The 27,047-nt window shown below is 41.5% G+C and overlaps 1 protein-coding gene across 3 annotated transcripts in view; it reads right to left on the reverse strand.

Annotated features, from left to right (window-relative positions):
• The window catches only part of slc36a4 (solute carrier family 36 member 4), a 269,341-nt gene that overhangs the window by 234,903 nt on the left and 7,391 nt on the right, over positions 1 to 27,047 (reverse strand). For all 3 annotated transcript variants that reach the window (XM_052026138.1, XM_052026139.1, XM_052026140.1), the window contains exons 2-6: positions 20,836 to 20,959; positions 17,371 to 17,461; positions 16,613 to 16,701; positions 14,595 to 14,690; positions 9,772 to 9,856 (exon numbers count right to left, since the gene is read on the reverse strand). In XM_052026138.1, the coding sequence (XP_051882098.1) occupies positions 9,772 to 9,856; positions 14,595 to 14,690; positions 16,613 to 16,701; positions 17,371 to 17,461; positions 20,836 to 20,959 (485 nt within the window). The remainder of the gene's footprint in view (positions 1 to 9,771; positions 9,857 to 14,594; positions 14,691 to 16,612; positions 16,702 to 17,370; positions 17,462 to 20,835; positions 20,960 to 27,047) is intronic.

Genomic DNA, 27,047 nt, shown 5'->3' on the forward strand with positions numbered 1-27,047 from the left:
ACTTCCTCTCCATCAAAGACCACATAATTTCCATAATACTTACATTTAACCCTGCCCCAACTGATTAACCAATGAATCCCTGATCCATGACTGTACTCTAAAATGTCCTCACTTCCTCTGCCCTTAAACATTAAGTCATCTAAACCTTTAACATCTGCATCCTGACACCAAAATGCAATTTGCATCACCTAGCCTTATAAATCTGTTGAATCTCATTAGCTCAACAGAAATTTTATATTTTGATCCACTTAAATCATTCATTCCTCCAGCCTGCGTACCCCAAGAGTCTTCACAACTTGACTTTATCATTTTGTGTATCCTTATCTCCTTATCATTGACAGTGTGCTTTCAGCCATTCAGGATCTGAGATGCAAACCCAAATTACCCCAAATAACCCAACTGCATCAAAACATCTTCCCTCTGGCTGATCATAATCCCAGTGCAGGTCTTCCCCTCAGCTCTTCTATTCAAATGATCGAACTACTAGAAATGACAAGAACACTAGAGCATTTTGAAATAAAGAAAGACGCAATGTTGGGTCTCTTGAAGGTGGTTAAGTCCCCAGGGCTGGATGGGATATACCTCCAAGTTATTGAGAGAGGCAAGAGATGAGATTGCTGAGGCCTTGACCAAGATCTTCCTATCCTCTCTAGACAAAAGCAAGGTCCCGGAGGAATGGCAAGTAGCTAATGTTGTTCCATTGTTCAAGAAGGGGAATAGGGACAATCCTCAGAGGAAGGGCGAGTCTCACATCAGTGGTAGGGAAGCTATTGGAGAGGATTCTTAGGGATAGGATTCATGAGCATTTGTTAAAGCATGGCTCTGTGCAGGGCAGGTCATGTCATATCATATCATGTCTTACTAACTTGACTGAGGTTTGAGAGAAGGTCACAAAAGTGATCGATGAAGGTAGAGCTGTAGATGCTGTTTATGTGGATTTTAGTAAGGCGCTTGACAAGGTCCCACATGGTAGGCTCATCCAGAAGATTAAGATCCATGGTGATGTGGCCATTTGGATTCAGAATTGGCTTGCCCATAGAAGATAGAGGGTAGTCATCAGGTAGCCAAGGTATCAAAGGTTATGGTGAGAGGGTGGGGCAGTGGGGCTAAATGGGAGAATGGATCAGCTCATGATAGAATGGCGGAGTAGACTCGATGGGCTGAATAGCCGACTTCTGCTCCTTTGTCTCATGGTCTAGTCATCGATGGGACTTATCCTGGCTGGAGGTCTGGGACTAGTGGTGTTCAGCAGGGATCGGTACTGGGACCTCTACGGTTTGTGATATATTTATATATATAAATAACTTAGATGAAAACGTGGATGGGTGAGTTAGTAAGTTTGCAGATGATACAAAGGTTGATGGTGTTGTAAATAGTGTAGAAGATTGCCAAAGGATACAGCAGGATATCGATCAGCTCCAATTACAAGTGGAAAAATGGCAGATGGAGTTTAATCCAGCCAAGTGTGAGGTGTTGCACTTTGGGAGATCAAACATAAAGGGAGAGCACACATTTAATGGCAAGATCCTTACCAGTGTTGGTGTACAGAGGATCTTGGGGTCCAAGTCCATAGCTCACTGGAAGTGGCTATACAGGTTGATAGGGTGGTAAAGACATATGGCATACTTGCCTTTATTGGTTGAGGCATTGAGTTCAAGAGTCAGGAAGTTATGTTGCAGCCTTATAAAACCTTAGTTAGGCTACATTTAGAGTATTGCATTCAATTCTTGTCACCCCATTATAGGAAGGAGAGGGTGCAGAAGAGAAGGCTGCCTGACTTAGAGGGCATGTGCTATAGGGAGAACTTGGGTTGTTTTCTCTGGAGTGGCAGAGGCTGAGGGGAGAACTGAAAGTTTATAAGATTATGCAGGCAAGTTAACCTGGTACCAGGAATGGTAGTGAAAAAATACAATAGAGATGTTTAGGAGGCTCTTAGATAGGCACATGAATGTGCAGAGAATGAAGGGATATGAACACTGTGTAGGCAGAAGAGATTAGTTTAATTAGTTCAGTACAACATCGTGAGCTGAAGGGCCTGTTCCTCTGCTGATTTCTATGTTCACTATATTGTTTCATCCGTTCCTCCTACTTGGATAAGCTCAGCATTTTGTTATAGCTGCCAGTCAAAACATTTTTTCAATGCCCATGAATTGAACTTATGTTACAGTTACATACAGTAGCAGAAAAAAATGGCTATATGATTGAAAATTATCTATTTGTTTTTGCCAAATTAACATTGTGAAATTCAAAACACGCAACCCTCATACTGCACAAAAATCATTGCATCACCATTGACAGAGTGGTTTATAAATTGTTCTTATTACATCTTCCTAAACCTAATCAATTCTAAATCCATACTTCCTTGGTTTATCTTAGAACAAAACATTTGGTTTAATTATTTCTAATCCCCACCAACTTTCTCTAGATCCAGAGGTCACTCTCTTGGTAACTTTTACTAAATCCAGTACTATCCATGGAATAATGTCCTCAAATTTGCTCACCTTATAAAAGTTCCTATGCATTCTATTTTCCATCATCTTACTGAAGAATGAATGTATATCCTCACCCATGCCATTCCCATGAAATGTGTTTTTATTCTCTCTTCAATGCTCCCCTTTTCATCTCAGTGCTTTCAAGATAAGAACCCAAATTAAAATGCATTTGACCATCTAAATACCTCAATTCATAAAATTCCTAAACTTGAACTATAGTACATATTACTTTAAGTGCTTTTTGCCTTCAAAGTTTTATCAAAACTTTCAAGAGATACATGATGCAATGGTTTTTTAGTTCTGTTGAGAAACTGATCATTTATTTTTCTAAGACTCATTCAATGGCTCTTCAAGATAACAGATGTCATACTGGTGGAAGGAAAATCTATTTATTGATCAGTTTCAAATTGGATAGGCATTATGAAACTGCATGAACACCAGTGAACTCAAAAATACAAAACTAGTTTGTGAATCAGAACAAAACTGTGGAAGCATTATGAAATTGAAAATTCTAATTCACAACTGGAACAAATTTTCCTCACTATTTACAATCACTAACAGAACAAAATGTTTTCTACAGTCATTATATTTTATTGCACATCATTAAGTCATAGAATCTATTAACCTGCTCCAGCCACAGGCATTTCAGCACAATTACAGATTGAAAAATCAACAGAAATACAACAAACTGACTGTAAAAAAAGCTCCAGTTCACTTGATAGTACATAGAACATAGAACAGTACAGCACAATACAGGCCCTTCGACCCACAATGTTGTGCCGACCTTTAAACGTACAGCCCAGTACGGTAGCATAGTGGTTAGCATAATGCTTTACAGCGCCAGTGACCCAGGTTCAAATCCGGCCACTGTCTGTAAGGAGTTTGTAGGTTCTCCCCGTGTCTGTGTGGGTTTCCTCCGGGTGCTCCGGTTTCCTCCCATATTCCAAAGACATACAGGTTAAGAAGTTATGGGCATGCTATGTTGGCGCCAGAAGCATGGCGACACTTGCGGGCTGCCCCCCCCCCCAAAATCACTACACAAAAGATGTATTTCACTGTGTTTCGATGTACGTGCCTAATAAAGATCTTATAAAACCTCACTTAAGACTATCTAAACCCTTCCTCCCCCATATCCCTCTATTTTAAATTCCTCCATATGCTTATCTAGCAATCTCTTGAATGTGACTAATGTACCTGCCTCCACCACTGCCCCACGCAGCACATTCCACGCCCCAACCACTCTCTGGGTAAAGAAACCTCCCTCTCATATCTCCTTTGAACTTCCCACCCATTACTTTAAAGCCATGCCCTCTTGTATTGAGCATTGGTGCCCTGGAACCATCTTTTCCATCCCCCTCCATCACAGTTCCCAAGATCAGTTTGCATTCACCTGGGACGGGAGACAATATATATACTGCCATCTGCCCCAAGGCTACGTTCACAGTCCCACCATTTGCCACTGTTTAATCTCCTGGGATTTGCAAGGCATTCAACTCCCCCCAGAGGTGTCAACTGCCCATTACATCAATGACATCCTCCTACAAGGGCTGGCTTTGATTTGCTAGTCTCCTCCCTCAGAGGACAGGGCTGGGCCATTAATATGGATAAGGTATAGGGCCCCAGCCAGAATGTCCTGTTCCTCAGGATACAATGGCACTCAGGCCAGCAACATATCCCCAAGGCTGCCAGGAATAAAATTTTGAGTTTTGCCATCCCCTCAAATAAAACTGACACCCAGAGCTCCGTGGGCCTCCTAGGCTATTGGTGGCAGCATATACCCCACCTTACCAAGCTCCTTAGACCACTCTATAGGGTCTCCTGGAAAAAAGCCACATTCTCATGGGGACCCAAACAACAGGCTGCTTTTGAAACATCAAAGCAAGCTGTTGAGCAAGCACTGCCACTTGCTCCCCACCAGGCAGGTGTCCCCTTCGAGTTACAGGTCTCCGCCAGCGAGATGGTCGCCAAATGGAGCCTCTGGCAGAAGGTCCAAGGGTGCGGAGTCCTGCTTGGCTTTTAGATCAAATCTCCGCCTGAAGCTACAGTCCCTTCAAGCGCCAGCTGATTACCTGCTACCTGGAGCTCCGCCACTGAACACCAAACCAGCACCGACCCGGTTGTCCTTCACCCCCACCTGCCCATAAAGCGTTGGGTCAAGTTCCCCGATTCTACCCACAGAGGGCCAGGCCCAGAGGTCTCTATAGTGAAATGGAAACTGTATATTGCCGACTGAGCCGAACCCGGTCCAGAAGGGGTCAGCTGCCTCCACGAGCAGGTTATGTCCTTCCCACAGTCCCAGGACCCAGCCCCAGACATACCCAAAATCCAGCCCTCCCGTGTCCTGAGGCCAACCCTTTTACTCCCTCGAACCCGAACAAAAATTGCATGCCTGGTTCACAGACAGCTCCAACTGCTGGAAAGGGGGGGAAGCAATATTGGAAAATGGCGGCACTTCATCCCGCCACAGGTAAAACATTGACCAAAGAGGGAGCGGGTGGGTCTAGTCAACTTGCCGAGCTGGCAGCAGTAGCACTTACCCTATGGGACACCACCGGGCCAGTCCACATTTATACCAACTCTTGGGCAGTGGCCAATGGTATGGATGGCCCGGTGACACAAAATGGGGTGGGAAATTCATGGACGCCCCCTCTGGGGACAGGGACACTGGCGTTTTATCTGGGATCAGGCAACCCACAGACAGATTTCAGTCCACCACGTGGGTGCTCATACCCACAAAAATACAGCGGAGGCTATTCATAATGCCACTGTGGACCAGGCTGCCCAAATACAGTATGCTGTGCCACCACCTCCCCAGATGAAACAGACCTCAGTGCGTTAGCAAACCGCAAGAGTGGGCACCTAGGGGCCAACGGTACAGTGTTGAGCAGAGCAATTCAGGGTCACTCTGACATTGGATCAATGCAAGACCACTGTTGCTAACTGCCCTGCCAGCAAGCGAGGCCATGAGGTTGGCCAGCAGGGCCGCCAGGTCACATTCACTACGGCATGGGAGCAGGTCGTGTATGGCAGATAGACCATAATTGGACCTTTCCCACACCAAAACAAAAAGTAGTACACCCAGACGATGGTGGACACATACTCTGGTGTCCTGGTGGCAGTGCCCTGTGAGAGGGTCGACCAGAATAGCACCAAAGGATTGCAGCACCTCTCCTCCATCTATGGAGTCCTGTGGGAGGTACAATCCGATCAGGGCTCACACTTTGCTGGGGCTAAAGTCCAGAACTGGGCTGCTGAGGCGGGGATCTCATGGCTGTTCCATATACCCTATCACCCATAGGCATCAGGCCTGATTGAGAGAATGAACGGCCTGCTTAAAGAGAAAATTCGCACACTAATGCCCTCCCGCAGGGGTGGTTGAGCGTGCTGCAGCAGGCCATCGACCAGCTGAATACACAGCCCACTGGCCAAGGGGGGTCCCCACTGTCCCGCCATCTGGCACACTCCCCACCTCCCGACTTGGAAGACACCAAACTCCCACCCCACGAGACCAAAGACTCATGGAGAGTATGGGTACGACAGCCACAGGGTCCCCCTCAGAAGGGAGAATTGTCCCTCGCAGTCCCAGGGACACCCATTGGATCGTGATTCTGGATCACACTAACCTATCTTCATACCAAACACCTGACCCAACGAGAACGAGCCTGTTCTTCAAAACCCCCAACAGCCACCCACCCCAACCCCCACCCTCACAGGACAATGGCATTACTCCAGTCATCCCTTCTGTTCACCGCGATGATCGGCATCGGGACGTCTGCCAACACCTTCCTCAGAGTCACTTAAGAATTTGCCAACACCACTAATAAATCAGACTGCTGGATTTGCCTGCAAACCCCAGCCCATGCCGACGAAGCTCTGCCACTTATGCTGATCCCGCTGGATGACTTTCAAATGAACTGCTTACATAGACTTTGCGCTCCTGTGGGGTTTAGCATATCTGTTTGGTGGGGGGAACGAATGGCAGTCCCCCACCACTCCCCTCACCACTACATAACATCTCTTCCAGCGATCCCCGATGGGGTGGGTGTTTCAGGAACTGGTATTTCCCTCCATACAGTTTGACCTCCACCCAAGTACTGACTCTCAGGGTCGTTCCACAGCCAGTGAGCAAGCCTAAAGAATGCTGGTGCAGGCTCCCAAATGAGCATAGATCCACCCTTTCAGTTGGCCACAGCGACTGCAAGCAAAACTAGTATCTGGTTGCCCTAGTAACCACTGCCGATGGTGCTGCTAAACTGGGGCTCCCTGGATTTGAATGGGACCCACTGAATTTGTGACCACCGTGCCTACGCATGGCTCCCCATGAACTGGTATGGTTGCTGCTTTCCAGCGTTTGTGGTGCCCTATATTCACACCCTAGATGACCTTAAGGAGCACCCGGCATACAGCAGCCACAGGGACAAGAGGGCCATCACAAAGGCAGAGAGGTTTTGGATGATAGCCTTTCCCACGTCTGGCACGGCCTGATTGTCCCATGAGGTCATCCAGATGGCCAGTGTGCTCGAGGCGCTGGCCAATGAAACAGCAGTGGCACTGCAACATACTGAAGATGCCCTGACGCGGACGGCAGCTGAGGTGACGACCGTCAGGATGGTCGCCCTGCAGAATCAAATGGCCCTGGATTACCGACTTACTGCGGATGGTGGTACCCGTGCAGTGATTGGTAAGGAGAGCTGCACAGTTATCCCTGATGAGTCAAAGAACATCACCCACTTGGCTGCTCACATTTGGGACTCTGTGGCCAAAATTCAAAAAGTGAGGGACCAGCTCCTCCAGCACAACATCTCATGGGGAAGCTGGTGGCCATTTGGGTCTGGGGGGGGGGGTGGGTGCAGAGGAATGGTGGGCAACTGCTCTTATTGCTATCTGTATATTATGCTATGCTTGCCAGGTTATCAAGAGCACTTTCATTAGTACTATATACTGACATATAGTTCTAGGCTTAGTAATAGTTAGTACTATTAGTAGTACTAGGGGTGTTAGTACTATAGTTAACTCCAATAGTTAGTACTTAGGGGTGGATTGTATTGTGGAGGGTTGTGGCTGTCATGTGACAGCACTGCCCATTACCTGGGCGAAAGACACCACTGCCAATCAAGGTTTGGCTCCACCCCACACATCAGTGCACACCTGACCATTGGTCCCTTTAAGCAACTTTGTACTGGGGCTCAGGCCATTGACCTTTGTGATCGATTAGTCCTTGCTGGCACAGGGTCATTGGCCTTTTTGAACTACCTGGGCTGGACCCCACAGCCCTCCAGCACTATAAAGAGTGCCACATGTGCCCGGTTCATTCTCTTTTGACTGCTGAGGGATTCACCCCATTTCATCCCAGGCCGAGGAACAGCACCAGAGAGATCGTTGGTAAGGTGTACACTGTCAATAGGGTTAGGAGCGTTCTAGTTAGTATCTCCGGTAGCGTGAAGCCATGCCTACACTGAGTCAAGGGGTGGCGAGTATTGTATTGTCTTTCCTTGATTGTCTGTACCTAGTTCATTGTGTGCGTGAGAATTTCACCCTTGTTGCGATTTACCCACACTCACTATAACCAGAGCGCGCGTGTTGTTCCCGTTACCTTTTCGCCACGTTTGTCTTTTGTAAAAGAATCATTTATCTCTAAGACTGTGTTCAGAGTCCTTGTCCTCTGAGACCTTGAATCTGTTTCACAACACCAGGTTTTAGGGATTTCGGGATAAAGTGTAAGAGGAACATCAAAATCTAGTTTGGTTCAGAGAACTACTAAAGCTAACCAGCAAGAGACTTCAAGATACCAGCTCAATAATTCCCACAAATACTTATAGCTCATACACCACTTATGTGCCTGTAATAGACTCTCACTTAAGCATTCACGAGCTTCTTAATAACTAGTTAAATCTGAAGCTTTCATCAGCCAATACATCAGATTAAATATTAAAAACAGTCGATCGTCTTTAGGTGAATTGTTGCAATTTCTTTCCAGTTATGCTTTAATATAGCATCAGAATCAGTCTAACTAACCCTCTTAGATCTTCAGGAAACATCAGTGGAGCAGTTAATCCATTGCAGCTCTTCCCCTCTAGATCTCAAATAGCTATAACAAACAGGCCCTCATGCCTGCATTGCGTGCAATTAGATAGTAGTTTGTTTTACCTCAGCACCACTCTCCTGCACCAGTCACATGTCCCCCAATTTCCAAAAACCAGTCTTTACTGCCCTCTTGAACAGAGAATTCCGAAGATTCATGACCCCAGGGATGAAAAAGTGTCTTCTCATCTCAGGTCTTGAGTGGATGACCCTTTATTTTGAGATTGTTTTGTTTTGCTCTAGATGCCATAGTCAAGGGAAATATCTTCTACACTGTCAAGCCACATAAAAGAAATTGTATATTTCAAAAGAGATCATCTTTCATTCCACTAAGAGAATTAGTCTCAATCTGCTTAAATCGCTCCACATAGCACAATTACCCATGTCAGGAATTAAACTGATGCACCTTCATTGCACTCCCTCTATTACAAGTATATATTTTCTTAGGTAAGGACACCCAAACCTAGATATAATATTCCAGCTGCAGTCTCACCAGGGTGCCCTATAAAACTGCAGACAGACATTTTTAACCTTGTAGCCAAACCCTCTTGTAATATAGGTCATCTTGCCTTTCAGTGATTCATGTACAAAGACATGCAGGTTCCTCTGGAGACCAACAGTTTTCAACCTTCCACCATTTTTAAAACTACTTTCTTCTCAAAGTCGATGACTTCCAACTTCACTCCCTTTAAGCAAGCTACTTTTTAAAATTTTTTTAAAATCTAATCAAGATGCAAGTGTCATCAGCAGAGCCTGTACAACAAGCCCAGCATCCTCAGCATACTGCACATCATATCTGATTTTTGGTTTAAAAAAAATCTAAAATTTAAGGGGATGAGTTATCTATCAAAACAAGTTTGACCTTTATGTGGAGAGAAAAAAATGTTAAGAGCTAATTTAAAAAAAGCTCATGTGCCATAAATAGAAAGGCAGTTCTTTTTGCTATGCTCATGATAACCCATTGCTTATTCTTCCGAATTGTCTGCTCAGAACATCCACGAGAATCCAGTGTTATTTCTAGTGCTTGACTTTAAAGTGGAACAACTAAAAGTGATACTCTAAAGAGGAAGAAAAATATTTAATTTTGCCATGAGAAGGGTGCACGAAAGGAGTGATCAATCTACACCGTCACGGGAAATAAACCAACCATCATTTTCAGTTGTCCAGAACAATTTTAATCCAACCATTAGTGACTTACCTGTTTCATGTTAGCAGCAAGGAAAACAAAATAAACAGAGCAAAATCCCAGCTGTGTAACGATGAGGAAGAACTCTACAGTCACCCTAAAAAGAAAGTTACACATAGGTTAAGCTAATAAATACTGAAAATAGATTTTTTGTTCCACTTAAAAAAAATCGTTAGAATTTCTATAGCACAGAGTCACTGGCGTAAAATTGGGAAAATTGCAAATTATATATACACCATTGATCCATGAATATCAATTAGATAATTAGCATATGTAATGTTGGATGAACAATATTATCAGAAAGTCACTGAAAGATTTTCCCTGCTTTTCAACAAATAATGCTATAGAATGTTCTACATCCACTCTATAGGGCAATTAGAGAGGGACAACAATCGCTGACTTTATCAGCATCACCCAGATCCTGTAAGTGAATAAAAGCCTGACCATGTAGATGGCAGTTCTAACAGTGGAGCTTTCATTATTGCACTGAAGTGTTAGAATAGAGTATGTGATCAAGCACCAAATACACAACCTGCCTTCTTTGAATGAGAATCTCTCAGAGCCAAATGAATTCCCAGATAATCTAAGTGAATTTCATTAGGAAGGTTCTTTTGGATTAGAAACAACTTTTGGAAAGCTCAGATAGGTCACAGGAGAATATCAATACATGAATAAACCCTGCCCCCCATGTGCTTTCAGGGTAAAGTGGTCTGTTCTTCACAATTTTGGCACCAAGTGTGGTAAATAGATATTAGCATCTGAAAAAAAAAATTGAACATTTCAATGAAAGAACAAATCTGGTAAAAGATGGTTCACACCAAGGAATCAGCCAAGTGTGTCAAAATAGCATGCAACAAAGCCTAACTCATCAACAATTCCTTATTTAGTGCATACCCATGCAAAAATCTTTATACAATTTTTCAAAAAATGTGATATTTCATGCATGTCCAAACATCCCTGCTGTACATAAACCACAGAACAATTTAGCTGCAGCCATCAACTACAAGTTATAGTCAATTTGTTCAAAGTTTACAAGAAAATAGATTACACACTAACTGTTTGCAAACCGGGAAGTCCTCCACCACCATGCCCTTGCAGCCAAATAGAACATGGAACAGTACAGCAGTAGAACAGGCCCTTCGGCCCATGTCTGCACCAACCATGATGACAATCTAACTGATCCCCTCTGCCTGAACATAGTTGGTTTCTCTCTCCATTCCCTACCAGTTCACCCATCTGTCTAAATGGCTCTAAAATGTTGCTGTCATATTTGCTTCCACTACATCTCCTGGCAGTGTGTTCCAAGCACCTACCACTGTGCAAAACAAAACTTGTCTTGCAAATCACCTTTAAACTTTCCCCCTCTCACCTTAAACCTATACCATCTAATATTTGACATTTCCACCTGGGAAAAAAGACTGCCTCTCAATTTTATAAATCTCTACCGGATCACCCCTTGGCCTCTGATGATCCAGACAAAACGACCCAGATTTGTCCAACCTCTCCTTATGGTCAATACTCTAATCCAGGCAACACCTTGGAGAACCTCTTCTACACCCTCTCCAAAGCCTCCACACCCTTTCTGCAGAGTGGCTGCTATAACTGCACACAAATCTCCAATGTGGCCTAACTAAAGTTTTATACAGCTCTAACATGACATGCTGACTTTTATACTCAGTGCCCCCACTGATGAAGGCAAGCATTCTATACACCTTTACCACCCTACCCACACATTGCCATTTAAGGGAACTATAGACTTGCACCCCAAGATCCCTCCGTACTTCAATGTTGCCAAGTGTCCTGCCATTTACTATATACTTTACTCTTGCATTTGACCTCCCAAAATGCAATGGCTCACATTTTTCTGGATTAAACTGCATCTGCCATTTCTCTGGATTAAACTCCATCTGCCATTTCTCTGCCCAAGTTTCCAATTGGTCTATACAACCACTTTCCATTTCTATGGAGCCACTTCTCAGCAAAGACAGATATTAATGATAAAATTCACCACTGTCATAGCCATTGGTTTTCAAAGGTAAAAAGGATGTTTGAAAATCAAGATCTCAAAACAGTCTCAAGACCTACAGTCTACCTGGCAGCACCAACCCCACCCTTCAGTACATAGGAATCAGAAGATGACTCAGTGCCTTGAACCTGCTCCACATTAAATAAGATTGTGGCTGATCTAACCGTAGTCACATGGTATAAAGTCAATCGTGGGCAAGGAAACCTTCATTAGCACCTACCATCCTCAATCAACGATTTATTGTTCCTTCGTGTTGAGCAACACTTGGAAATAACACTGAAAATATTAAGAGCACAGAAAGTACTCTGGGTGTGGGACTTCAATGTCCATCACTATGAATGCTTGGTAATGCCCACACTGACCAAGTCCTCAAGAACAAAACTTCCAGACTGTCTGTGGCAGGTAGTGAATGAACCAACACAAGGGATAAACATACTTGCCCTTATCCTCACCAATCTGTGAGAGATGCATCTGTCCATGATGGCACTGGCAAAAGTGACCAAAGTCCAGGCTTCACAAAGACACCATGTCACGTGACAATGCTAATGTGCTAAGTGATCTCAGAACAGATCTGGCAGTTCAAAACTAATTGTACATGAGGCACCATGGTCTCATAAGCAGTAAAAGAAATATATACTACTGCAGTCTGTAATTTCATTGACTGGGACACATTTTATTCTACCATTACCATTAAGACAGGGGATCAACCTTGATTAAACAAAGGCTTGCCAGGGGCAGCAGCAGGAATATCTAAAAAATGAAGAGGTGCCAGCCTAGTGAAGGTACTTGTGTGCCAAACAAGAACAGCAAGCAATAGACGGAACTAAATGGTCTTATGACCCACTGATCAGATCGTAGCTCTGTAGTCCTATCACAAATAGTCATGAATGTTGGTGGACAGTTAAACAGCTAACAGAAGGAAGCAGCTTCTAAAACATCCCTATACGTGGCTCTCACCATACAGATGGTGAAGGGTGAAGAAGTTGCAACCACGTTCAGGCAGAAATCTGAAATAGATGACCCACCTCGGCTTCCTTCAAGGTCCCCTCCACGACAGAAGCCAGTCTTCAGTCAATTTGATTCAATTTATGTGATATCAAGAGATGGTGAGCACCAAATACAGCAAAGGCTGGAGGACCAGACAACATCCCACTTTAAGAGCAAACTTCAGATCGAGCTGCACTTCCAGCCAAGCTATTCCAAAATTGGCATCTACCTAACAATGCGGAAAACTGCCCGTATACTTCCAATTGACAAAAAAAATGTAAATCCAAACCACCCAATTACTGCCCAGTCTACTTTCAATCACCAGCAAAACGATGAAACCCATCATCAGTAGTAGTATCAAGTGACACTTACTCTCCAACAACCAACTCACCAATGCCCAATTTCTCAAAAATACTAAATGGGAAAGCAAGAGGCTGGAAATAGTGTCTGATTTAATAGTGTTACGAGCTCAGGTTGCTACTTGAGCAGTGTCCCTTTAAGATGCCTGAATAGTAGTGTGTGCGTGGCTTTATCTAACTACTGCGAGCGAAAAAAATAACTGAAGCACTGGCAATTGCACAGAGAGCGACACGGACTGCCAGTCTGTGTCTACGAGTGACGGACAATCATTGTGAGTGTCACTATACAAAATCCACACATGGATTTTTGGAGCAATCTGTGGAGTCCACTTTGTCGTTAACCTGTACTGGAAAGCAGGTAACGTATCGAGTGCCCTCGGTGTGGCAGATACTTCAGAACAAAGCAATGGAGTTCTTAGGTGATTGAGGTGTCATATGGGTTCCATCGTGGAACTTGTGAAGTTCGTAAACTGCTCTCTGTATTCTCTCTACATTCTACTGTTTTCAGAAGCCTTTGCTCATCGTTCTACTTCATGACTTGCTGAACTGAACTTTGAGAACTGTTCCTAGACTTGGGGTTTGGGAACTTGCCACACACACACGTAGGGTTTATTTTGGGGTCAATATCTAATATCGAATGTTTTTACTTTTATTATTACAAGTAGTTATTAATAAACAGATTCTAACATTTATACATGGCTCGTTGTGTTTCTATTGTTGCTGGTACATAACAATAGTATCAGAATAAGTTCAATTTAATATCTTAAGTATTTACTCTGCATCCAGTTGCAACATAATTTCACATTTCCCACTCTATAATTAATTGTAATGTGAATATATTTCTTCACATCATTCAGCCTCTCAAAAAACAGCTCACAAATGACCCCAAGTTGTTAGGTAAAGAGATGCTACATGCAAGGTAGCATGTTCCTTTTAGACACGTACACCTTACACAGTTCTATTAGATTATCCAAGTCAATTCAGATATCAAATCAGAAGAAATCTGTAGGAAATGCCCATCATATTTTTAATGTTTCAACATGACACAGGAGGTATTTCAGCCCATCGATTCTATGCCAGCTCTCAAATCAATTCCATCAGTTCCCATTCCCCTACTTATTTTTCCTATAACATACCGCATATGCCTAACTCCTGGTTCTCCTGCCACCCACTCATGTTAGGGGCAATTTGCAGTACCCAATTACCTACAGTAACAGGGAAAATGTGCAGACTCCAGAGGCAGCACCCAAGATCAGGATCGAACCCAGGTCTCCGGAGCCATGAGGCAACTGATCTAACAACTGTCCTTCTGCACTTCTTAAATTAACACCGATATCATAAATCGTTTATATACATGGTATGATTAATGTATTCATAACTTCTAAATAAAAGCATTTTAGCAAACAAAATATCCTTTTGTTGAAAGTCAAAGCCATATTCTCCAATGATATTACCAGTTTTACCTTCCCAATGGAGCTTTGCTGCGAAGACAAGGGAATGGTCCATGCTCCATCGCAAATGTGACTGTATCACCATAACTCAGGCTGTGCTTTTTAAATCTATTCAAGTAAAAACAAATTCCAAGAAAGATTACCATACATTTAAAAAATTTCCAAAACTGAACTACAATAGTTCAATATGGCAATATTATTGCACTCAAACATGTAATGGTTTTGCTTCACAGGAACAAAAACTGACCCACTTTGGCTACAGTCAACTGAACTGATATTAATAGAAATTGATCTTCAAGCACAATTTCCATTACAATAAAGCAAAGCAGGAGTCACATTTTTCAATTAATAGCTGGGTAGCAAAAACAAGGGCACAATTAGCTCCAAATGTGCAAAACTTAGAGGGGTAAAGGAGGGGGCAGGATTGTAGTAGAAAGAGCAAAAATAGCAAATAACTAGGGTTCAGGGACATGATTTCTATCCACTGACAAATGACTACTGAAAGAAAGTGTCCTGTGTGGACTACTGGTAGCAACAGGACTGACTATTATTATTATTCCACCCAAAGGAAGGATAGATGCATACTGTCCAGAAAAATGCATTAAAATATATCAAAGCGGTGCTGATGCTAGAAATGGGAAAGAAGATAGAAAATACCTGGAATTACTCAGCAGGTCAGACAAAAGCTGTAGAGAGAAACTAATTGATACTTCAGATCAATGGCCTTTCATCAGAACTGAGACAAGTTAAAAGGTAAAGTTAGTTAAGATGTAGAGAAAGGGACCAGGTTTGGAAATAACAGAATGAGTAGGTCTGCGATAGAGCAGGAGACTAACCTGCTAAATATTTCCAGCATTTCCTTCTCCATTCAGTATGCTGAAGGGATAGATCCTTCAGATGCTCTAGTTAATTCTTCCTTCCACAATACCCACTCCTCTTCCTACTGTACCATACTGTGTAACAAACCTTTTAGCTTGCCCCTTCCTAGCATTCAGGTCCCAAACATAACTACACCACATTCACAAACTAAGAATGTGCACTCATCCATAATAGAGAATTAAATGCAAACTGGGGGACCCTTTTGTTGAATGTCCATCTAATGAGCCTGAACTTCCAATTGCCTGTCACTTCTCTAAACCACCCACTCTGACCTTTGCCTTTAGCCTCTGAAGTTGTTCCATTGAAGCCCAATGCAAGCTTGATTTACACCTTCTGATGAAATTACATCTTCTGATTAGACGTAATAAAGCTTTCCAGACTCAGTGCTGTTCAACCTTGAGAAAAACCATCAATTCCAGCATTTGTATTGCATTCATAGACATTGTATCCTTCACTCAGCTGGTAATTTCAGATATTCTATTTATGCAAGTGGACAACGGTTCAGCTGATTGTACCAGTTTCCTCCCCGATCCCAAAGACATGGCAGGTGGTAGGTTAAATGGCTGCTATAAATTGCCACTAGTGAATGGTGGAACCTGCGGGGCAGAGAAGGTTGGGGGGGGGGGGGGGGGGGCGGGGCCCGGGGGGGTGAAGAGGAGGAGATGGGAAAGTTGACGAAAATGTGAAGATAAAAATTAGCAAGGAACATCAGTGTGGGAAGTAGATTGCTCTTCAAACTGGCATAGACTCGATGGAGCAAAATGGCCTCCTTCTATGCCATAAGCATGAAGATAATATTATTTGCTAGTGATTTTATCACCCTGTTTCCACTTAGCTCAGTTATCCCTTTTGTCAATTCATCTCCCAGCCACATCAGACCTTTTATTGCTAGTTTAAAACTTGTTTTGCTCCAACTTTTCTAACTAAAGGTCATTTACCAGAAATATTGCCCGTTTCTCTCTCCACGGATGTTCCCTGACTTGCTAGGTACTTCCACCATTCGTTGCAATAAGGTAAACACTTGGAAGAATTGCACGGTACCAGTTAAACTAGCAGCTTCTTGATATCAAGAAAACTTCAATGATAAATGAGACATGGCATCCAAAAATAAGGGAAATCTGATAGTATCTAAAAGGAAACAAAGATTTTACCTTTGACAGAAGTGATGACTGCAGCGTACTACGATATGCATACAATGAATTGCCACTATTCCCATAATAACAAGGCTGATTGGCCCCAGCTGAAAGAAAGTTTGTAAATGCACCAATTAATGTACTTACATTCTCATCTGTAAAGCAAATCATAATTCAGTTAATTTTGTTACAATGCAAACTAAATCAGACTCAAATAATTCCATATTATGGATTTAAAAAGTCAAATAGTCAAAAGCTCTGCTTTCTAAAATAATGAAAATTGTCTGGTTCTCAAATTCAACAGAAAAGGACATTTCACTTTCTGAAGCCATTATACTCCTCAAACATTTAATCTATTCAAAAAAGGTGCAATGCCCATCCTTAATAACATGACAGCCTTTCATACTAAATAATAAATTCATTTAAATCATTTCATCTTCAAACACAAGTTCCTTTTGCATTAATTTTTCGTCAAAGTTTTCTACAGCTGTGATAGACTGGTTCATAGCAACCTTTTCAGTTTACATTTTTGAACTTCAAAGCTATTTCAGACTGGATTCATCACTTTTAAAAAAAGTGAATTCATAAAATAACTAATGGATGAAAATGCCAGCTGTATCATATAAAGTTAGGAAGAATTTACAAACATCATTTAACTTGGCTGAAAACATGCAAATGCAAACATTGTTGAAATGAAAATGAGAAATGATTCTTGATCTATTCCAGTCAAAATACAGTTTTTAAAGTCTCTTTAAATACTACACATTAAGTCTTACCATAAGCCCTGCATTTTTGATCGCAAGTGGTAAACTTAACAGTCCAGTTCCAATATTTCCCTTCAACAAATGAATTAATGTTTGTGTGAACCTACAACAAAAACAAAATAACTGATTATCTTTTATTTTAATGTACCAGGTACTTCACTTGACATTTTAATAACACTTTTAATTAAGTTTAGACTTTGCTGATTTCCTTGGAAGGGGACCTGGCAAGGAGCAGTACAATTTGGATTTATACAGGTTAGAGAAGGTAGAAAAATCAGCAGTGAGTAGGTCAATGCAGAATCAGATACAAATGAATAGCAATGACTGTTTACAACATGTCTTGATACCCTTGTTTTCACTGGGCAAGGCTAGCCAAGACTCAAAGCAGCACAATGATTTTTTTTCTTAAAAAGACAAGAATATTGAAACTGATACTATTACCAAGATAAAATATTACAAACAATTTAACAAGATATTGCAAAATTCTACAAAATAGGATACAGCATATTTTGTTAATTAGACATGTCTGTAGTTTACTTTCAAAGTCTGCCCAGGTTTGCCCACGCACCAACTCCTTTTCTTTAATAATACAAAAGAATAAGGCCTGTCATGATCGACGCTAACACCTCTCTTTGCAATTGTTGCTTGTGTGTCTAGTTTTTTCCCTTTAAGGCTGTGCATCCTGGCCTAATTATTCCAATTAATTCTGTGTCATCAATTTTCACTGAGGAGTTGTGGGGAAGTGATCAGAAACTATTAGCATCTGGAGAAAGTACCAAATCACTTTCCCTGAAAGTGGGGTCACAGGTAGACACGGTGGGGAAGGTGGCATTTGGCATACTAGCCTTCATCAGTCAGGGCAAGGCATTGAGTATAGGAGTTGGGAAGTTATGTTGCAGTTGTACAAGACATTGGTGAGGCCACATCTGGAGTATTGGGTACAGTTTTGGTTACCCTGTTAAAGGAAAATCATTAAACTTGAAATACTTCAAAAAAGATTTACAACAATGTCACCAGGACTCAAGGGCCTGAGTTCTGGGGAGAGGTTGGGCAGGCTAGGACTTTATTCCTCAGAGAGTAAGAGACAGAGGTGACCTTAAAGAGATGTACAAAATCACGAGGCATGGACAGGATGAATGCACAGTCTTTTTCTCCTCCAGAGAAAGCAGATCAAAAACTAGAGGCCTTAGGTTTAAAGTGAGAAGGGAAAAAATTAAGTGACCCAAGGGGCAACTTCTTCACACAGAAGGTAGTGTGTAAAAGCATATTACGCAGAAAAAAATGGGACTAGCTTAGATAGACATCTTGGTCAGCATGGATGAGTTTCTATGCTGTATTACTCAATGACTCTCTGGAGATGTTGCTAGGATAAATCTTATTTGTCAACAGGAACAGCTTTTTCTTCAACTTCAATTTGCAGCCTGTTCTCTTTTTTTTAAATCTATAAACAGAAGACCAAAAATTGACACATTCTACCAGCATTCTATAAGAGACTGCAGGCCAATTGAGAGTTAAACATGCATCTTCCTGAGTGTACGAACTACAGACTACCATCATCACAGGAATATAACAATCATTTGGAATGGAATCTTTGCTATACTGAGGAGGATCTTTTATCAATTACAATCCTGCTAGTCACACCAAGTAGCATTCTAAGCACCTACCGGTGTTCCTGAAGGGCCAGAAATATAATCCATTGGTTTAATAACAAGTGTTGTTATGCATTATTCAAATTGTTATCAAAGAACAAAATAATCTAATGTAATGAGGTCAAAAATTTAGCCATTTTATTTCATACAATTATGGAGTAGACCATGCAATTTCAACATGCAAATCATCATCTGATCTGTGGGATTCACTGACCAGGCCAACTTTTATTGTCCACAAGTGATCACCCTTGCTTCAGTGTACATAGTGAAGATCCCCAAATAAAGCTATTTGGCAATAAGTTCCATGATTTATCTTTGCCCAAAGCAAGATTAACTTGCATCACACTTCCTCACATTAAGACATTTTAAGCAACTCTCAACTACCTGCCTTCATACTATTTCATAGGCTGGTAAAAACATGCACTTGCATCATTGCTTGAACACCTGTTTCAGCAGCCTTTGCTGGAACTGAACAGTGTCTGTTTTTTTTTAAAAAGACTGAACCAATCTCCCTTATTGATAGCTAGAAACAGGCAAAAAATTCCAAACGCAATGAGGAGAGGTATTTATTCCCTACACCTGGTAACATACAAACAGAGGAGATGGGGAAAAAAAACACAGCATTTTGAAAGATTCATCAGCTCAACTATCCATCATATCAAAAGGGGACAAAGGTTTCTATCACCTACAACACTCTCTATGGAAAATTATCTAAACTAAAAGCCGCACAATCCTTATGGATGGATGAACCAAGGTGGACCAAATAACCAACTCTTACCTTGAAATGCCTTTCCCTAAATAAATTGTTTAGAAACAATTTAATACACAATCTATTGGATACCCTCTTATATACTTCAATCATTTGTACTTGCCATCTGTTGGCAGATGGAATAATTGAATTTAAGATATTCCAAGTCTGGCTCATTTCTCCATTTGTTTAGGGGTCATGTGGAAATCTAAAGAACATGCTTACAATTTAGATATAATAAAGGGGTCCAAATGCAATCCCTGGCATTACTTGCTACTTCAATGCAGTCAAAAGTTCCTACTTGAGCCTCATTACCAGTTCCTGCCTTGAAGCCAAATTTACACCCAGTGATGTACTTAATTTTTGAATCTTCTACAAAAACTTAAAAATTTCTTGACATTAAAGTAAAAAAAAATCAACTCCCCCCAACAAATCAGCAATCATTTTAGTTTATTAGATTAAGCACCTACTATCTCTGAATATACACAGACCACATTTAATATTTGACTTCCCAAACATTCACTCACCAATGAGCTTTTGTAGTCTGAAATTTGAATACTACCTTTCAATATTTTCAGATATTATTTAAATCAGTCACCAACTTAAATAGCATAGAAGAAACTGCATTATTTCAACTTTGGCATAGCACCACCCTAGTATCCAAAGTAAAACCAACAGGTTTTGAGATCATGGGAAAGCCAAAACATCTGTACAGCCTAGAGAACAGACTTAAACAATCTACAGGTTTTTACAATTTTAGCACATCACCGAACCATTCTTTCTTAACTTCCCACACCTTCACTGATACCCTCAAATCTGAAAACAATTTTGGTCTCTGTTGTGAGCCAGGGTATTAAAAAACCTACAAAAAACATTGAAGCCAGAGTCTCTCTCTTAACAGGTCACTGTATAACAAAGCCAGCCAATGTGGTATGGTACTGAAGACTCAAAGTGCTGGGAAATGGTAACCTAGAATCAAATCCTTCCTTCAGAAAAAGAAAACTGAATAAGAGTATTTTTAAAGAACTGTATTAAAATTGAAACACTAAAAGGTAAAACTAAAAAGTAACAAGCACTTACGATATGCCCTGCTCATCCCCAGTTTGCCGCAAATGTAAACCTGTTAGTTCAGACTCCTGTTCTTCCTCAGACACTTCTTCAGAACTGTGAGTCACTTCTATTAGAGGATTCATAACTTCCATGTCTGCAACACCAAAATACATTGCACAATTTTTACTAACAGAATACTTAAGAAATTTGGATTTATGCATTCCACAGTTACAAGACAAGCACACTAATAAAAAACTGGAAAAAATACTGTGGCTCAATTTGTTATTCATACTTATTCAGAAAGAAAATTAACCTAATCATAGTTACTGTTTTGGTCAAAATTTAGGGAGAAGGAAGACTGTTTGGGCGGGGGTGGGGGGAGAGAAAGGGTGCGAGGAGGAAAACAGATAATTAGGTACTAGAATTATAGGGAAGGCAGGAAATTGAGGTCTTAAGTCACAGAAGTACTCCTGGCTAAAATAGAGATTGGGTAGTTTACCTGCCCATTGTACCTGGAGGGTACACTGATGTAAAAGACTGATATTTGAAAGCTAAGATTCTTAAGACAGATTTATTACTTCACTAGAAGAGAACTGGGTTGGTTGATGTATAAATGGGTACAGTGCAAGTTTGGACATATAGCTGTATGAACTCAAATTTATGGAAGGTGGGAGCCAACTGACAATGCAGTAGAATAACCAAATTTAGTGGCAAAAAAGTAATCAGCAATACATGAGCTAAAGCAAGTGTGGCATCATTTAACTGAAGTAATTTAGCATAATGCTCTAGAAAAGCAGAGTTAAGGCAGTTAGATTTCCTGACAATGCAGAGAAAGCCTGCTGTTATCTTTTGAAACTCTTGATTTCCTTCAATAACTATTTTCCACCCTATGCATTCAACCAGGTTCCTGGTATTCCTTCTATAAAAGGAATGTAGCCATAGCAAGCTCTTAGTCCCAGCATCTTGGGCTGAATTTCAGTCAGTGACAGACTAATGACTCATACCATTCATTATATATACAGCTCTCCCTGGGTTTACAGCCATCAGGAATCCAATACATGCATTACCACCGACATGGGGTGTGGAACCTGCCTGAACAAGGAAACTAATCGTGCCTTTCTGCAACTAGATGCAACAATCCTTATTGAGATGCATATTATCAACATAGTTGTGCATTAGCTAAAATAACAATGTCAATATGTATTAAAAATGTCAGCAATAAAATGTAAAATAGAAGGATCAAAAATTTGGGATTAAAAGATGCAGAATGACAAAAGTTATAAAAAGATTACATTCCCAACAATTACAATTTGGAAACAATGAGTTTGAAAGGTCATGCATCTCAGATGGTGATGAGGAGGCATACAGGAGTGAGGTTGATCGGCTGGTTGAATGATGTTGCAACAACAACCTCAGCAAGACCAAGGAATTGATTGTGGACTTCAGAAAGGGGAAGTTGGGAGAACACACACCAGTCTTCATTGAGGGGTCAGCACTGGAAACGGTGAGCAGCTTCAAGTTCCTGGGCATCAACATCTTGGAGGATCTATCTCACAATCACAAAGGCGGCACGCCAGCGGCTCTACTTCATTAGGAGTTTGAGGAGATTTGGTATGCCATCAAACACTCTTGCAAGTTTCTACAGATATACGATGGAGAGCATTCTGACTGGTTGCATCACTGCCTGATATGGAAGCTCCAATACACAGGATCGAAAGAGGCTGCACAGGGTTGCAGACTCAGCCAGCTCCATCATGGATACAACCTCCCCACCATCAAGGACATCTTCAAGAGGCAGTGCCTCGAGGTGGCGGCATCAATCATTAAGGACCATCACCACCTGGGACATACCCTCTTGCCGTTACTACCATCAGGGAGGTGGTACAGGAGCCTGAAGACCCACATTCAACATTTCAGGAACAGCTTCTTCCCCTCCACCACCATATTTCTGAACAGTCCATGAACACTACCTCATTATTCCTCTTTTGCACTATTTATGTTTTGTAATTTGCACCATTTATTTTTTGTAACTTGTAGTAACTTTGTCTGTGCCTTGCACTGCACTGCTGCCACAAAACAACAAATTTCACAACATACGTCAGTGATAATAAACCCGATTCTGATCTCACTCAGAATTCTTGCATCTAGTTGCAGAAAGGCACTATTAGTTTCCCTGTTCAGGCAGGTTCCACACCCCATGTAGGTGGTGATGCATGTATTGGACTCCTGATGGCTGTAAACCCAGGGAGAGTTGTACATGTAATGAATGGTACGAGTCATTAGTTTGTCACTGACTGAAATTCAGCCCAAAATGCTCGAACATTTTTTTTAAATGTTCAGTGCCAATTCTACAGTTCTTCTAGATGACATAAGAAAACAAGAATAGTAACCCACCTCACCATTCAATGAGGTCACAGATGATCTGCCTCTTGCCATAGCCCTCAAGTACCAGACCTTTCAAAAAAAAATTACTTAACTTCTTTAATTACATCCCTCTGAGGATGAGATTCACTACTTTCTGCAAGAAGTTCCTATTCACCCGAGTTTTAAATGACCACCCTGTAATCTTGTAATTATGTCCCCTTGTTTGAGATTTTCCCACTAGTGAAGACATCTCAATATCTACCAGGTCATGCCCCCCAAGGATCTTGTACATCTCAATAAGATCACCCAACATTGTTCCAAATTCCAAAGAGTATAGACCTAAACTTGTTTAGCTATTCATGATAGCACTACCTTCTTTCCAGAAATTAACCTACTGAACTGTGTTTGGACTTTCTTCAATACCAGTATATCTTTTCTTAAATAAGGGGACCAAAATAGCACACAGAACTCCAGGTATGTCCTCACCTGTCCCTCATACAATTATATCAATACTTTGCCCCATTTCAAAATTCCAACCTTCTTGCAATAAATGCCAATATACCATTTGCTTCCCTAACCACTCACTGCACCTGCATGCTAACTTTTTGTAATTTGCACACGAAGACCTAGTTCCCTCTCTTCTTTGCTCACCTGCAATCTTTCTCTACTCGTGTAATATTTAAATTTCTTACTGAAATACATGACCTTATACTTTCCATTTGCCATATTTTCGCCCACTCATTCAACCCATCAATATCCCTTTTCAAAGTCCAAATATCCTCATCACATGCCCTCTCACCCGTTTTTATGTCATCAGCAAACTTATCTTACATTCTGCCTCCTACAGGTCATTGATATAAATCATAAGTAATTGAGTCAAGAACTGATCCTTGGGGCACTCCACAAGTTATATCCTTCTAGCCTGAAAAAGACCCATTAATTCTGACTCCCTGTCTTTTATACGATAACCAATCCACGTTAACAATACCATGAGCTCTCATCCTATGCATCACCCTTGTGTGACACCTCAAATGCCTTCTGAAAATTCAAATACACATTTTCAGGCTTCTGCCCATCAACACTTGCTTGTTACGTTCTCAGAGAACTAAATTTGTCAAACGCAATTTATCCTTTGTAAAACCACATTGACTTGGTTTGATTACATTAAGATTTTCATTAGCTATTTTTCTTGATTATAGACTCCAGCATCTTGCCAGCAGATATTAAACTAACAGGCCTATAGTTATCTGCTTTTCATCTTCTTTCTAGAATAAGAGCTACATTTTTTCCAGTCCACTGGTACCTTCCCAGAACTCACTAAGTTTTGAAAAACCTCAACCACTGGTTCCAATATCTCTGCAGCCACTTTCTTTAAAACACTCACAAACGGGCTATTGGGAAGCAGCAACTTGTCTGTTTTTAGCCCCATTATTTTTTCCAACACAGGTCCTCCCCAGCTTATGAATGCCCAATTTATGCACGCCCAACTTATGCATACGCTGTACATACGAATGAGCATTTGGGAGACTGACTGACTGAAATAGATGGATTTGTCAGCTTCTGCAGGTATCTTCTGCCAGATGAGAACAGGGCATTTCCCATTCCCTCCCTCCCCCTTCCTGAGCCACAGCAATCAAGGGCTGGATTGAACCAAGCAGAGGTGAAACACTGTGCAGGCCCACTGAGTCAGTGAGGCTGGCCAGCTGCCATTCTTCCCATAGCTGCTTGCTCTCCTGTCACAGAGACTTCTGCAATCCCCTCCCACAGTTTTTGTTCATTTCCAACTTACAAACAATTCAAGAATGGAACCCTGTCATACTCTGGAAATTGCCTGTACATTGTAACAATCACCATCGCCAGGGACAAGAAACCAACCCATCAGATATTATGAGGATATTTGCAGTGACCTCCACCATGAGGTAACTTTCCTGCCTCTATGGAAAGTTATCCAAGCTACCCTCTTCCTTTTTACAGTGGCATGCAAAAGTTTAGGCACCCCTGGTCAAAATTTCTGTTACTGTGAATAGTTAAGTAAGTAGATGAACTGATCTCCAAAAGTCATAAAGTTAAAGATGAAACATTCCTTTCACCATTTTAAGATTAGTGTATTATTTTGTTTTGTACAATTTTAGAGTGACAAAAGGAAAGGAGCACCATGCAAAAGTTTGGGCACCCCAAGAGAGCTGAACTCTCAGATAACTTTTACCAAGGTCTCAGACATTCATTATGTTAGACTCAGTGAATGTCCCATTAAGATAGAGTTAGGTAGGGGCGTGCGTGCGCGTGTGCATCGTGCTTAAGTCAACCAAAGATAAAGGACATAATGACGTTTTTGAAACAGCCAAAGTCAGTCAGAGGAGAGAGAGAGAGGAAAAAAAGAGAGGCACCAGCCTGCTAGTTTCTCTATTGGTGGATGAGAAACAATAACTGTGTCTGTTACTACAATCCAGATATGGAAATTGGGAGTAATCCAGTGGAGTTCCCTCTACAGGTCAGCAACAAAGTGAAACAGGTATTTGTGTGGACAGCCACGATTCGGATGCCTTTCGAGGGGAGTAAGTCACTACTGAGTAAACACTGAGGTGTCGACTGGGTTCCATCGTGGAACATTTGGATTTCATAATTACTCCATGTTCCCTACATCTACATCTCATCTTCAGACAACGGTGGTTGTTGAAGAAGCTTTTACTCACGTTTCACCTTACGGCTTGCTGAGCTGAACTTTGAAAACTATTCCTGGACATGGAGTTTGGGAATTTGCCACACACACACACACACGACGAGTTTAGTTTTGGGGTTAATGTTTAAGATCTAACATTTTTACTTCTAACATAACATTTTTACTTTTATTTTTCTTATTATCATAAATAGTTATTAATAAAATAGTTTCTAACACTTATATATCTCAGTGTGTTTCTTTTGTAGCTCGTTCGGGCTCTCGCTCGTTCACAGTCATCATTAGGAAAGGCCAGGTGATGCAAATTTCAAAGCTTTATAAATACCCTGACTCCTCAAACCTTGTCCCAACAATCAGCAGCCATGGGCTCCTCTAAGCAGCTGCCTAGCACTCTGAAAAGTAAAATAAATGAATCCCACAAAGCAAGAGAAGGCTATAAGAAGATAGCAAAGCGTTTTCAGACAGCCATTTCCTCAGTTCGTAATGTAATTAAGAAATGGCAGTTAACATGAATGGTGGAGGTCAAGTTGAGGTCTGGAAGACCAAGGAAACTTTCCAAGAGAACTGCTTGTAGGATTGCTAGAAAGGCAAATCAAAACCCCCATTTAACTGCAAAAGACCTTCAGGAAGATTTAGTAGACTCTGGAGTGGTGGTGCACTGTTCTACTGTGCAGCGACACCTGCACAAATATGACCTTCATGGAAGAGTCATCAGAAGAAAACCTTTCCTGCATCCTCACCACAAAATTCAGTGTCAGAAGTTTGCAAAGGAACATCTAAACAAGCCTGATGCATTTTGGAAACAAGTCCTGTGGACCGATGAAGTTAAAATAGAACTTTTTGGCCGCAATGAGCAAAGGTATGTTTGGAGAAAAAGGGGTGCAGAATTTCATGAAAAGAACACCTCTCCAACTGTTAAGCACAGGGGTGGATCGATCATGCTTTGGGCATGTGTTGCAGCCAGTGGCACAGAGAACATTTCACTGGTAGAGGGAAGAATGAATTCAATTAAATACCAGCAAATTCTGGAAGCAAACATCACACTGTCTGTAAAAAAAAAGCTGAAGATGAAAAGAGGATGGCTTCTACAACAGGATAACGATCCTAAACACACCTCAAAATCCACAATGGACTACCTCAAGAGGCACAAGCTGAAGGTTTTGCCATGGCCCTCACAGTCCCCTGACCTAAACATCATCGA

Source organism: Pristis pectinata, chromosome 11 (assembly GCF_009764475.1).
Source record: "Pristis pectinata isolate sPriPec2 chromosome 11, sPriPec2.1.pri, whole genome shotgun sequence".
NCBI lineage: Eukaryota > Metazoa > Chordata > Chondrichthyes > Rhinopristiformes > Pristidae > Pristis > Pristis pectinata.